Below are 14,254 nucleotides of genomic sequence, written 5' to 3'. Positions count from 1 at the left end.
GCCAGCCAGGGCTGATGCAGCCTGGTGGGTGGAGCTCAGCAGCCCCGTGATGCTGAGTGCCTCGGCACCCCCTTGCACTACGGTCCCATGCTAGAGGGCGGGACCAGCTGGCGGGTGGCACTAGTGAGCTGTGCGAAGGGCATGCTGTGCTGGTGCTGGGCAGAGCAGGGCAGTGGCGCTTCACCACTCTAATCCTGGCTTTGTCTCTTTCTCCCCACAGGAGCAGCCAGGGTTTCATGCACATGAAACTCTCCCGCACCCAGGAGAACAAATACGTGCTGGGCCAGAACAGCCCCCTGTTTGAAAGTGTGCCCAAGATCATCCACCACTACACCAACCACAAGTTGCCCATCAAGGGGGCTGAACACATGTCCCTGCTCTACCCAGTGGCTATCCGAACTCTATAGCCTGCTGTGCAGCAAGGAGGTGCCCAGGGAGCACCCAGCTTGGGCCTGGCATGCACGCAGCTCCCCCAGGCAGAGCCAAGGAAGGGCTCTGGACAGCTGGCCAAAGTACAGACTCACTGGTACAGCTGGCTCTGGGCCCGGCGCTGGGAGTGGCTGGACCACAAGCTGCACTCTGGATTCTTGCCAACACAGTAGGGCGCTTCCCAAACCCTAGGGGATGCGCCCCTTCTCTGGGACCAGCTTGTGTATATACCCCATGGAAAGGGCCAGGTATGACTACCACTGTGTCTACCGCCCGCTCGCCGGTCTTCTGCCTGCAGGCCTGGCCCAGGTGGCTCCCACGGTTCCCGTTGCCAAGACTGGGAAAAGAACAGGGGCGTGGGCTTTGGTGGAGTCCCAGAGACCAAGGGGGGAATTGGGAGATAATTTATTGCTAAGACAGGTAAGTGGCCCCTTTCTGAAGGTGCTGAGGCCCCTGGCAGCACCGGCCTGCCTGCGGGGAGTGTGAAGGAGCTGAGGGGATGCGCCCGTTGTGTATGCTTTGATAGCCCTCAGATATCACTGAGAATTCCTAAAACACTTTTTTTCCACAGCAGGAATAAGAGCAGGGGTGGGGGGTGTTGGGCCTGCTCCTGACCCATCCCCACCCCCATTGCATTCAAGGGGGCAGTGAGAGCTGGATCGAGCCCACTGGGCTGCCACTGTGACACTGTTTCACCATGGAAGAGGTTGTTGGAGGAGGACCGCTCCGTGGGACAGGACAGGCAGCCAGCTGGCGCAGCTCACTGCAGACTTGGGTCCATGGGCCCGGGACAATCCGCCACCCTCCTTGGCCAAATGTACACACTGAGTGTGCTGTACCAGCACCCAATAAAGTCATGCAAAGCTGACAGCCACTCTCCCTGTGAGATGCAGTGCTCGCGTCCACCTGTGCAGCTACAGCTCATGGGGTCTCCAATGATAGGTCTTCCCGAGGAGCTGGGCTGGGAGGGGACACCTCTCAGAAGGTTACTGCTCCACCCTTGAGGACACTTCCTGCACCTCCTCCCCTGACATTGCATGGCAGTCTGTTCCCCCCGTTTGGGGCTGGGGGGGGGTTATTCCTGTAGCGTCACCTGCCCAAGTGGGAGGCTCCCGGCCCTTCCCTTTGGAGGGTGGCAAGGGTCACAGGGCCAGTGCTCAGGCCTGTCTCACCATCAGTGCACACTTGGCCCCATAGCGTCGAGGGTCCTTCCCCCCAGGACCAAGGGCCATCCATCTAGGAACACCCCTCATCCCTGCAGAATGGGGGCCTGTAGCCCAGGCACCGGGGACAATGGAAAAGAGCCATTGCTGCAAACAGCTGAACATGAACTCCTGCCGCACGTGAGAGCTGGCTGCACTAACATGGGAATGCTGAACAAGAGCAGGGAGCTGGTGTGGCCTCCAACCAAGAGGTCAGGGAGACCCATGCTGGGGAGGGCTGCTTGGCAAATAAGACTGCTGCTTCACAGAAAACATTGAGGTTTTGGTCTGCATCAGAATTTGTCACAGCAAACTACCCCAGCATGGCCAATAGCCCCATGAACTCCCCTGAATCAGGCGGAGTAGGGATTTAAACCGCATCTTCCATACCCCATGCACCAGCAGGCTATAGAGCCAAATCTTTCTTGCTGAAGCTGTTCCCTGTGTAAATCACTCTATAGTCATTGGCCACAAGCAAAGGCAGCAAATGATTCTGCAGTCCAGTACTTGTCCGGGACATGGGAACCCCAGGTTGAAGGCCTTACTCCAAATCAAGCAGAGCTGTTGGCTCGTCTGGGGTGCATCTCTACGCTTTTGCCCACAGATTTTCCTGAGAAAGTTTGGTTGAAACAGAAAGTTGGCTTTGACGAATCACCATTTCCCAACAAGAGAACGTTTTGATGCCAATCTCCATGCAACACTTCAAAGAGCACAGGGACAAATTGCTGAAGGAGCCATGGGACTGAGAGGTGGTGGGAGACCAGATTGTACAGTGAGGGTGTCATGGTATAATTCCCCACCCTGAACCTTAGCGTCCAAAAGATGGGGTACCAGCATGAATTCCTCTAAGCTCAATTACCAGCTTAGTACTTGTAGCACTGCCACCAACCAGGAATTCCAGTGCCTGGTACAACTCCTGGTCCCCTCAAGAACCTGCCTGGGGACGCCCAAGACCCAGATCCGCTGGAAGTCTTAACACAAGAAGGTAAATCCCTTTCCCCCACCGTTGCTATCTGCCCAGCTTCCCCCCTGGTTGACCTGGAACGATTACTGTGATTCAATTACCTTGAATCACAAACAGAGATAGAAAATTCACCTTCCTTCTCTTCTCGTCTCCCCTCCCCAGACTCTCCCGATGAGAGAAAGTGTAATCGCTAACGACAGAGAGAAATTAACCTTTCTCTCCCTTTCCCTCCTTTTCTCAACACCAACGTCCCTGTGAATCCAGACAGCTAGTCTCACGAGGATCCACAACATAAAATCAAGGTTCTTAAACACAAGAAAACTTTTTAATGGAAAGAAGGAAGTAAATCATATCTTTGTAAATTTAAGAATGGAGTAGAGTACAGGTGTTTCAGCAGTAGACCGCAGCTGGGAACCCTCCCAGCCGTAAAGTAAGATGTACAAATAGAAGATCCTTTCAGCAAAATACAAATTTGAACTCCTTTCCAGCCAAATACACAATTCGAACTCTCTCCAGCAAATGCAATTTGCAATATAAAGAAAAACCAAACATAAGCTCAACTCGCCTTATCTAACCTAGTAGTTAACTATTTTGAACATAAAGAGCCTGTAACTGGAGAGATTGGGAGAGAGAAATACCTGGTTTGACGCCTGTGGTCATCTCAGCCAGAGAGAACACCTCCAAAAACTAACAGCACACACAAAAACTTCCCTCCCTCAAGATTGAAAGTATCCTGTCCCCTGATTGGTCCTCTGGTCAGGTGACAGCCAGGCTTACTGAACTTGTTAACCCTTTACAGTCAAAAGAGATATAAAGTACTTCTGTGCTATTAACTCCTACTATCTGTTTATGACAGAGGGACTAATGGAGCACCAGCTGGTTAGCTCAGCAGAGACATGTACCCACGGGGAGAGCAGGGGGAAGCTTTCTAGCAGCTGAGGTGAGGGCTCTTTAATCTCGCAGCCAGAGGCAGAGTGAGGGCCAGCGGCTGAGAGGTGAAGCTGGATGGACTTGAATGGGAAACAAGGCCCAAATGTTGAACAGGGAGGGGAATTTAGCACTGGAGCAGCTCCCCTTAGGGACACTGGGAGTCTCCATCATGTGGGGTCACTCAGTGAAGACTGGTTCTCTTTACCACTTGAGGGGGATGTAGGAATCCCTGGGGAGAGTCTCTGCCTTGTGCTGGCCACAGCCTAGTTGGTCACGCTGGGCTTTCTGGCCTTGGTATCAAGGAAAGAAAATGGCAGAGAATCCCAGGCAATGTTTGCAAGCCCCCACCTGCTACCATGTGTAGTGGGGCTGTGCGGGCATTAGAGAATACAGGCAGCATAGCAAAGGCCATATGAGGAAGCAGCCAACCTCATCCGGGCTCAGAAATCTGGTAGGGACACGGGGCGGGGCAGCTGCAGGTGTTCTGCCTGGGAACGGGCTGTAGTGTGTGAGCAGGACAAGTGTCCATGCCCAGTGCACTGTGTGGTGGAGTTCTGCTCCACATCCCGTGCGCAGAGTCCTGCTCCGGTGACAGGTGCCATGGGGGAAGACAAACAGAAATACAAGTGGTAGTCGCAGCCCCCACTGACCCTTGCACAGCCCCAGTCTGGGTGCCCAGCACATGGGGCAGGAGGCAGGACACTGGGACAGAAATGCAAACTCCTAAGCCAATCAGTACCTGACCCCCAACCTGGGCCAGTTAGTCCCTGATTTCCCCCTGCCAACATAGGATAGTCAGTTCCTGATTCTTCCCCCAGTCGGGGTCAGTCAGTTACTGACACTCCCTCCACCATCTGGGCAAGTCAGTCACTGACTTGCTGACCCCCCCCACCCGACTCCTTCCCAGCAAATTTTGCTGAGCTGCCTGGGGTTAGACACTCATGGCTGGCCCCGGCTAAGAAGCTGTTTAATTGCCATGTAGCTGTTTCCACTTGGGCTGCAGGCTGAGCTCTGGGCCCCTCCCAACTCGCAGGATCCTAGAGCCTGGGCCTGAACGTCTACACTGGAATGAACCAGACCCTTAGCCTGAGCCCGAGTCAACTGGCATGGGCCAGCCACGAGTTTTGAATGGCAGTATGGACATGCCTGAGTGTGCAGGGCCATGGGCCAGGTCACAGAACACCTCCAGCTGTGACGACTGGTGGTTCCCTTTGCTCTCTGCTGGGAGTCTAGCAGAGTAGGTGCAGGGGACCCCAACAGATGGCACTGTTGGGACAAATATTGCTCCTGACACCAGCACCTGGATTTTCCAGCTAATACTGGGTGAGCTATGCTACTGTCCTGGCCTTCCTTGGGGGCTGGCCGGTGCCAGGCATCCCAGCAGCATAAGGGTCACCAGCCAGGCCATTCAAGAGAGGCTGAGCCATCAGGGCCAGCCCCAGAGCGCAGAGTTTTGGCCAAACCAGTCCCTGGAGCTGCGTGGCAGGTGCTAGACTCAGGTGCTGTCTGGAGGCTGGACACTGTGCTCACAAAACGCCCAGCTGGAGACACTGCCAGCTCAAAGGGCAGCCTGCCCATTCTCCCACATTGTCCTTTGTTAACGTAGCGTTTGCCCTCAGCACACGCTTCTAGTCTTCTTGTAAAATGAAATAGGCAAAACCTCAGCACTCCTCGGCAACCCTACAATAACAAACCGGCATGCATAGCCCAGGGCTCCTCAGCAAGCCTATAATAACAAACCTGTATGTGCAGCTTAGAGATCATCAGCAACCTTACAATAAAAAATCATGTGTGGGATAAAGATTGAAAAATCAGATGGCTCTTAAAGGGCAGCGGATTCCAGCTGCCAGGGTGCACTGTCCCTGCCATGGCTGTGGCCTTGGCGGGGCATGGGTTGGTGAATGCACCCAAACTGCAGGGAATGACTCAGGGAGTGTGCCAGCAGGGGCCACGCTACAGCTGGGCAACACTCTTTCAGAAAAAATAATTAGTCACTGAAAAATGCGGCTGTGGCTGACCTCAAACTGTTGTCAAATTTGCTGCATAGTTTGGGCCTCAAAGACATAGTCTGCCAGGTAGTGGCTTCCTTGGGAGCTGTTAGCCCCATGGTTAGAGCACTTGCTTCACGTGTGGAGCCACAGGTATAATCCCCCCCCAGTGTAGGCTAGTAGATTTGATCCTGGGTCTCCTACCGCCCACCTCCTAACTGAACATGCTGACCCCTGAGCATGAGAATGACTTGGTGGCTTGCGGACAGAGCTCACGCTGCTGATCAAGAGGGCAGAATCTTGGATTTGGGTGGGCCGGGAAGCACAAGGAGGAGTGGGCCATGAGCCATCCATGAATCTCTGGGTGTCCCCTGTGGCTTCAGCCCTGAATATTGCATTGGATACTGGTGCACGCATGGGATGGGATCTGGCTTTGTGAGTGGCATAAGGGGGCCACTCCATGATCTCCACAATCAAGGCAGCAGCTAGCGGGTGGGTTTGCTGTGATGGCAGGGAAGAGACTGACCCCATTGCCTCTGCGATGAGTCAACCTCCCCGCCCCAGGCCCCATACCCTCCCAGGAACAGAAGCTGCTCTGATGGCAGCAAGCCGAGGAGCCCAACACAAAACCAGCGTATGAATGAATCACTCTGCGCAGTCCAGCTGCTGTGCAGCGACATGAAGGGGGCCATGGGCTTCGTGCAGGGGCGCGCGCGTGTGTGTGTGTGTGTGCGCGTGCGTGCGTGCGCGCGCGCGCGTACGCGCGCTCTGGGTGCTGGGTAGAAATTTGTGAGGACACTAAACTGGCCAGAGCTCCAGACACTAAGCAAGGGCCAGGGAAGAAGGAATCCCAGGGGGCTTCTGTGGGGAACTGTAAACTCATTCATCAGGTGGCGATGGGTCTTTGCAGTGCAAGGTGGTCAGCCTAGAGCTCCACCTTGGGTGCCTGCAGGCTGATGTAACAGCCCCCGTTTTCCTAGAGGGAGCAGGAAAGAGAGACGTTTTGGGGCAAAAATCCCTTGGGGTTCCAGGGAAATGGCTTCTGCCCATCCAGCCAGGCGCAGTCTGAGCCACAGGAGCTGCCATAGCATTTCAGAGGCTGCACAGAGGTCAGGTGCAGCAGGGGTTGTGCTAGGGCCTGCCATGGGGCCAGGGGACCAGCAGGCACCCAGTGTGTAACAACTCTCAGAGCAGCCCTCAGGTGGCACCAGGGCCCTTCTGCCCCCCCGGGGCAGCTCCCAGCCTCAGCCACGAGCAGAGGAGGATTATGGTTTCCTGTGGCCCTGGCCCAAAGCAAGTGGGGGGGGCCCCTCTCCACCCCCTTCTACCTATGGTCCGCCCTGCTCCCATTCTGCCCCACCCACAGCACCACCCCTTTCTGCCCCATTCCACCTAGTGTCCCCTGCATTCTGCGCCCCCCCCACTGTGGGTCCAAGACTGTAGAAGCTTTTCCCTCCCTCCCCTCCTCCCCCTCAGCCTGAGGCTGCAGCATGGCGTGAGAGCTCCCCCAGCCCTAAGTCCACGGCAGGCAGTGAAAGATCCCCCAGCCCTGAGGCCACAGTGGAGGTCTGGGTACTGGGGCTTCCCCCGCCAGCCCCGACACTTCTGCTGGAGAGCAGGGTCGGACACAGGGGCTTCCCCTGTAGCCCCGTGGCTTCTTCCGGGGATGGAGTCGGGGTGCTGGGGCTCCCCCCACTCCACAGCTTCTGCTGGGGTCAGGGTCGGAGGGCCTTCGGGTCCACACTGGTTAGTGTATCAGTCTGAAAAGAAAGGCCTTGCATCTGCCATGGCCCTTCAGATGAGTAGCAAACCCTCCCTGACAGCCGATGAGCCCCAGCCTGCCTGCTTCTTCCCTGCAGCTACCAATGGGACGTGTTTCATCATGGAGATTCTTCTAACAAGTGGGGAACCCTCTGAGTCAAGGTTCTCCGAGCTCTTCGATGGCTCCCCCTGCCAAGAACACTCTTGGCCTTTCTGCGTGTGCCCCAGAAACACGCTGCAGCTGCTCATGGTCACCAATGTGAGGCGAGCTACTTTCATCCAGCCCTAAGGATCTAACAGGACCTTATGGCTCTGAGGTCAAAGGGAGCTGACTTGGAGCCCAGCCAAACTCCCACAGGCTGGGCTGTCCTGTCAACTTCACTACAAAGTTTCACAGAGAGGTGGCACTTGGCCATGAAGACCCCCAGCCTGGTGCGCAGCATGTGGGCACACAGGGATGACCTGCTTGGACTGGGCAGCTCTTACCCCCCAACCGCTGGGGTTGGCATAGGGCTTGTTCACACTCCCAGTGCTGAGTTTGGGCCCCAGGGCCGATTCAAAGCATTCTTGGTCCCTGGTGAAGTGCAGTGAATTGAGGGGCTGCATTTGGCCTGGCCTTTTTCTCCCCTGCAGTCCAAGCAAGTCCCTGGATAGTTCCTGGGCTGGGCGGGGGATGATGTTCTGGCCGATCCTGCCGAGGAAGGGTGTTGGCTGCTTTTGTGACTAAGTGACACATACAGTCAGCATTCCCTCTCTGTGCACTGAGTGCCGACTGAGCCTTCCCACGCTCCCTGGACAGCTGCTGCCATGGCTCTGCAGGCTGGAGAGTTAACCCCCTTTAGCAAACAGAGACATCACCTAGGAGTAGGGGATGGAGCCCAGGATTGGGTAAGGAGCCCCCGTTGGAGCAGGGCCATGCACCAGACGCACTTCACATTGCTATGGCAACCTAGCAGGTATAATAGGCCAGGGGAGACTAAGCCTCCCCTCCAGCACAGCTGCGGCCTTGCTGCTTTTGAGAGCATGGATACCTGGGCTGTGGTGGCCCCACCTGCGCTCCACCCCCCCAGGCCCACTCAGGCTTTCCCCCATGGCTCCCCCCAAGCTCCACCTATTCCCATCCCTGCTCTGCACCTCTGCTCAGGCCCCCGCCGCTTGCCGAGTCCCTCCTCTTCTCCACTCCTGGGCTTAGGGGAGTGTGTGGGGGAGGGGCTGTGGTTAGCAGCAGGTTGGGGGGTCTCGGGAGCGGGAAGTGGAGCAACTCAGTGAGCTGCGGGCGGGGGGGGTGTCTTGGGGGAGGAGTTGGAGGAGAGGAGGGATGTGGTGAGAGGGTGAGAGGGGCCAAGTGTGAGTGTGGCCAGGGGCCAAGCGGGGGATGGACTCTGGGCAGGGCCTTGGCGGGGAGCGGGGGAGAGGCTGAGTGGGGGTGGGGTCACAGTGTGGGCACCGGGGGAGCTTCCAGCACTCGGACCAGCCTCCCCAAATGCCAGAGCCAGGCGCCGCCCATGCACAGCAACCTGAATTTTGAACTTCCTGTACTTTGGCAATTAAATTCCTCTCTCGTACATAATGGCTCTGGCTCCCTGGAGAGGGATGGGGAAGTGAAGAGGAAGGAACTCAGTGGTCCTTCTCTTGGCAGGTGATCGGGTGAGTGGCCTGTGGGCCTGCTGTGGGGACAAGGGAATTTCCACTGAGTATCTTTAAACTCCTCGATGCTTACCAGTACCAGCTCCTGCTCGCATGACCAACTCATTCACTATGTATCTAGCCTGCCACGCTTTGGCCCAGTTTCCCAGCCCCACCCGTGCCTGCGTGTCTGAGCATGCAGAGTTTTGTGTGTGCACAATCCTTGCATGTTCACATGCAAAGAACACTGCAGACTGGAAGCCAGCCAGCCAGCACCCTAGGTCCAACAAGCTCCTACCTCTGCAAGCAAGGCCAGGACAAGGTGTGTAGGGTCGCAAAGTGCTGTGCATGCAAAACTGGGCCAATCAGCTGTGGGCTCTCATCCAAAAAGTGTATCTCTATTTGTGTTCTTCCTCCCACTTATACTTTCCCCATATTACAGACAGGGTGTCAGCGGGAAGGGTATGAGGAGATTTCTGTGGTGCAGCGGGTTGGGCTCAGCAGGAATGACAAATAGGCTGGCAATTGCTTCTCCATCTCTTTGAATTCCTCAGCCACTACATTGCTGTGGCTAGAGTTTTATGGCAGTGGAGAGTGGGCCGTACACCCTCCTTGGACACAGCATGTCTGCCTCATGCCAGCTCAGGGCCATGATGGAACCGCTGAGGTTTCTTGTCTGTTCCTGTTCCGGATGTGCGTGTTCTGAACAGGACAGGGTGCCTGGCCTGGCTTCTCACGCACCAGGGTGGCATTTCCCATCAGTTAAATATCCCAAGGTGGCAGGGAGCAGTGCTCAGCGGGGCTCACACAGTCATACCCCAGGGATTTCAGCCCCCAAGCAGCATGCCTGGGAGTTGGCAGACAAAGGGGGAACAGCGAGAGTGAGCCAGACCTGGAGTCCATCGCAGCTTGGATGGTCCATCATGGCATTGGTTTAACCAGGCTGGACTGTGGCTTAACTTGTGCCTCTCTGTGCTAACTCAAAGCCCATCAGATTCTGTAGCCAGGTGATTGATAATGGTTCCCATGTTTTGCAAAATCTCCCTGTATTGCTGTAAACACTGAAAGTATATCACCCCCTGAAGTGCGGCCATACACGCCTCCCGCAGCGGTCTGGCTTGGCTGGATTTGCTGCAGGGAGCCATGGAGAGCAGGGGCGGCTCCAGGCACCAGCACGCCAAGCGCATGCTTGAGGCAGCAAGCCCCTGGGGAACACTCAGCCGGAACACGGTCCCGGTCAGAACATAGTCACCACGAGGGCGGCAGGTAGGCTGCCTTCGGCGGCTTGCCTGCAGAGGGTCCGCTGGTTTCTGGAGGGGTAACTGATCGGTAGGTAATAGGGTTGGAGCAGACATCGATCCCACAGAAATCTGATTGCCAATGCACTGGCTTTTCAGACTCTGCTACTTGTGCTACCCGGAGAGCCTACAGTGCAGCAGGCCTGAAATAAATCCTGTCCCTGCATCAGGATCTCTGGTGCCAGGGTCCTTCTGACACAGCTTCCTGCACGTCACATGATTTGGAAGAAGTTTTATTGACCAGGCACCAGGGATGCATTTTAAGCAGCATTATCAGCCTCAGGCTCCAGGCAGCAGGGTCCAAGCCCTCCACATCAGAACAGATTCAGGCTAATGATTATTAATGCACATGTGTCATTAGAACCGATTAGTCATTTGCTCTGTGCTCATCCCCTAAACCTTGGCCAAGGGGCGCCCCCTAGTGTCGTGTCAATGCAAAGGACTGGCACTGTGAGCTGTTCGCATTCTTTGTACTTGTGGCTTTTCATTGGCCTCAGGTCAGGCTGGCAGCATGCCTGGAGGGACGGTTGTCTGCTGCATCCCATATAAGACCCTGGTTTCAGTTACTTGTAATGTTGCCAAACTTTTAATGGTTGAGCTGATGTTTTCCATGCCTGGCATCTGTCAGGCCGAGTGTGTATTTGGGCAAAGAGAAAGGCAGCGGAGATGGGTGTGTGTGTGTTGTGATCACTTCTGCTCATTGTTCCTGAAGGAATTATGCACCAAAAAGTTAAAAATTCTATGCTCAATATTTTAAAATTCTGCATATTTTATTTTTCAAAATAACACAGTATAATCATGCCAGTTTCAATTATTTTGGTAATTTGATTCAAAATACCTGTCAGCAAGTATGTCTGTAACAATACAGATGACAACACAGATTTAGGAAATGTTTTTTGACAAACAGATTCTGTATAAGGCCTATTAATACAGAGCTTTGAGTAATAATTCGTTTAACCTACAATACAGAACAGGATTTTCCACACCCCTCAAAAGCAGAGCAAAGGCGTGGGGGAGTCAGAGGTAATGGAAGAGCTGAGGGAGAGGGAAGTATTTTCTGGAAAGGAGCTTGGCCATGAACCTGGAGGGTCGCTGAGTGTGGGTGGGAGAAGTATGGAACAGAGTTTTTTGGAGGGGGGAATTGTTAGAGAGTTGGGGTGCTGCCCCTACTGTCTCCCATTCAGTCAGCACATCTGCCCCTGTCCCATGTGTCCCTGCACCCCTAAAGTGTCCCTGCACCCCACTCAGCCACCCCTCCTCCCCCATCCCGATGTGTCCCAGCACCCCTCCCTCCCCCATCCCCATGGGCCCTGCACCCTCACTCCCATTTTGCCCCAGCTCAGTGCTGTCACTCCACTAGTTCCTGTGACCCCTGCCCCAGTCTGTCTTCTTGCACTCATCCTTCTGAACCCTGTCTATGTGATCCCCCAGCAGCGCCGTGTGCCCCGCTCTGTCCATCTGCCCCATATCCCATTCCTCCTCACCTGGCCCCGGGGCAGGGCGCTATGAGGAACACAGCCTCTCCTCTTCCCGCCCCTCTCTGTGACTACCTGCTCTGGCCCCAGCTGCCCTCTGTTTGGGTGCCACAGCAGCCCCTGGTGGGTGAAAGGGGTAACTGCAGCACCTCTCTGTCAATACATTTTCTACTGAGAAAAAAAATCTGCAGGGGGGGATGAATTCTGCACATGCACAGTGAAGTAGCTCTTGCAGGGAAAAAGCCAATCAAAGACATTCTGTTGTCTCAGTGCTTTTAGCTAACAAGTGCATTGGTTCAGTGTGGGGCAGTGTATGGTCAGAAGCTGGACTGGCCAGTCACTCACTGGCAGGGTGATCAGCCTCAGAAATCCAGGAGCCTCAGCCTTCCCCGTTGACCCCCAAATATGACGTTCTTGACCTTTAGCTTTAGTTTTCCTAGGGCATGGCTCTTCCCCTTTGAAACAAGTCCTGGCCATGTCCTCTGGCAAAGCTAGTGCAGGGTCCTGGTGAGTCACTCAGCCCATCCAGCCTGAATTAAACCCTCTCTATGGAAAGCCTAACATAGCGGTCGTTGGCTTAGTCCTCGCTCAGCAGTCCTCGCTCAGTCCAGTAGCCCCATACAATGGTCAACCCAGGAAAACATTCTCTGAGCAGCTGGCACAAGCTTCTCTGGGGTCTAAATACAAAGGAGGCATTTTGAACTAGATCCAAATCAGAACCAGAAGCTCAATTTCCCGATTCCTCCCTGTGCCTAAACCAGGAGAGCGTGTGTCCACTCTGCATCACAAGGTGTGCTGTGCTGCCAGTCATGGTGGCATAAAACTTTGTGTTGCCAGCTCACCCACCAGCCTGGCTTGGCCTTTGCACCACTCCTGCCTAGCAGCTCATGTCCAAGCTGGGTAGGAGGCCGCAGCTGGCACACGAGAGCTGGTGAATGGAGCATTAGCGTTTAAGAAAGTCCAGCTCAGTTTTCAGTGGCAAATGCATGGTCCCAGTCCTAGAAGGGGGAGAGGGCAGTACCGGGTGTACCATGGTGCCAGGCCCAGAGTCAGAAGGGGCCCAGCCAGCCTGATCCCCCAACTGGCTGAGCCGGCCAGGAAAGCTGCCTGCTCCGCCGCCACCCTACTTCTTCCCACCCAAGCCCCCTCCCCTGAGCTACCCTCCTGGGGGACTGCAGCAGGGGTCGGGCCCGCCCTGCACTCACCGGGCAGCAGGAAGTGGAGCAACCCGGCCCCAGACTGCTCCGCCAGCTCCCAGCCGTGCTGCCAGTGACTGCTGCGGGGCAGATCCCGCCTGTCCCCCAGTCCCAAGGCTGGGAGCTAGGGGAGCAGAGTGAAGCAGGCTGGGGCCAGGTCACTCCACTGTCCGCCGCACCATGCGTGCAGGGTTGGACCAGCCCTGCAATCACCATGCAGCAGGAAGTGGAGAGATCCAGCTCCAACCCGCTCCGTCGGCTTGTGCTGGGGTGCGGTTTCTCCCCAGAACTCCAAGCCTGGGGAGGAGATGGAGCGGTGGGGAAGGGCCATGGGATGGAGAAGAGAAGGGTATAGGGGAAGCAGGGGCCCAGCATGCGGATCCCCTTGGCAGCAGCTGGAGCTGCCCTGTTAAGCAGGCCCAGGGGCAGCTCTAGACATTTTGCCGCCCCAAGCACGGCAGGCAGGTTGCCTTCAGCGGCTTGCCTGCGGAGGGTCTGCTGGTCCTGCGGCTTCAGCAGTGCTGGCAGAGTGCCCCCAGTGGCTTGCCGCCCCAAGCACACGCTTGGCGTGCTGATGTCTGGAACCGTCACTGAGCAGGCCCATCAAACTCTCACCCTGACAAACCCCACCTCCCCTGCATCTGTACCATCCAGACACCCTCCCCACTGAGTCCCAATCACCTACACCTTGACCCCCATGCAAATGAACCCCATCTCCCCTACTCCTAGACCTCCCCCTCCCCCCGCTGAGCTCCAACCACTTTCACTTGGTCCCCCCTGCAGACTCCCATTACCCCTGCACCTGGAACCTCCCCCTGCGCATCCAGATCCCCCACTGAGCTGCCTGCACCCAGACTGCCCCACACAGAACCCTCTTATCCCTATCTGGATCCCCCCACACTAAGTCCCTCTGCACTTGGATCATGCTGCCAGGCTGAGCCTGACTGCCCACATCTGGTGTGCTGTTGTACAGACAAAACTACACGGGATCTTTTTGGGAGCAAGACAAAGATGCTACATTTATTATGATAATCTGATTTATGACCAATAACTAATATTTTAATCCTTATACACACACATTATACCTAATACCTATACACACACACAAACACATTCACACACACACACATCCATCAGATGTTCTGCAGCTGCTGCATAGTTACCAGTCCTGGACATAGCTTGAGTTCGTGGCTTGATTTTGCAGCTTGGGTTCGTAGATTGTGGCGGTAACTGGCCAGGAAAGCCAAACACAAGGACTAGCTGGGTCTCTGTTGGGCATGCACCAGTGACCTTCCATGTTGGCAGCAGAATGTTACCCTCCAAAGTCTCCCATCTCACCCATCCTTTTTATAAGCTTTAGTTTGAATCCAGAGTCTATAGGTCTT

The 14,254-nt window shown here is 55.5% G+C and overlaps 1 protein-coding gene across 1 annotated transcript in view; it reads left to right on the top strand.

Moving 5' to 3' along the window:
* SHF (Src homology 2 domain containing F) overlaps positions 1-1,289 on the top strand; it is a 36,131-nt gene extending 34,842 nt beyond the window's left edge. Inside the window, exon 6 of the mRNA XM_032799747.2 lies at positions 221-1,289. Within this exon, the coding sequence (XP_032655638.2) occupies positions 221-407 (187 nt within the window). The 3' untranslated portion in view covers positions 408-1,289. The remainder of the gene's footprint in view (positions 1-220) is intronic.
* Positions 1,290-14,254: the final 12,965 nt, after the last annotated feature.

This window comes from Chelonoidis abingdonii, chromosome 9, assembly GCF_003597395.2.
Source record: "Chelonoidis abingdonii isolate Lonesome George chromosome 9, CheloAbing_2.0, whole genome shotgun sequence".
NCBI lineage: Eukaryota > Metazoa > Chordata > Testudines > Testudinidae > Chelonoidis > Chelonoidis abingdonii.
This window is presented reverse-complemented; position numbering and strand designations above follow the sequence as displayed.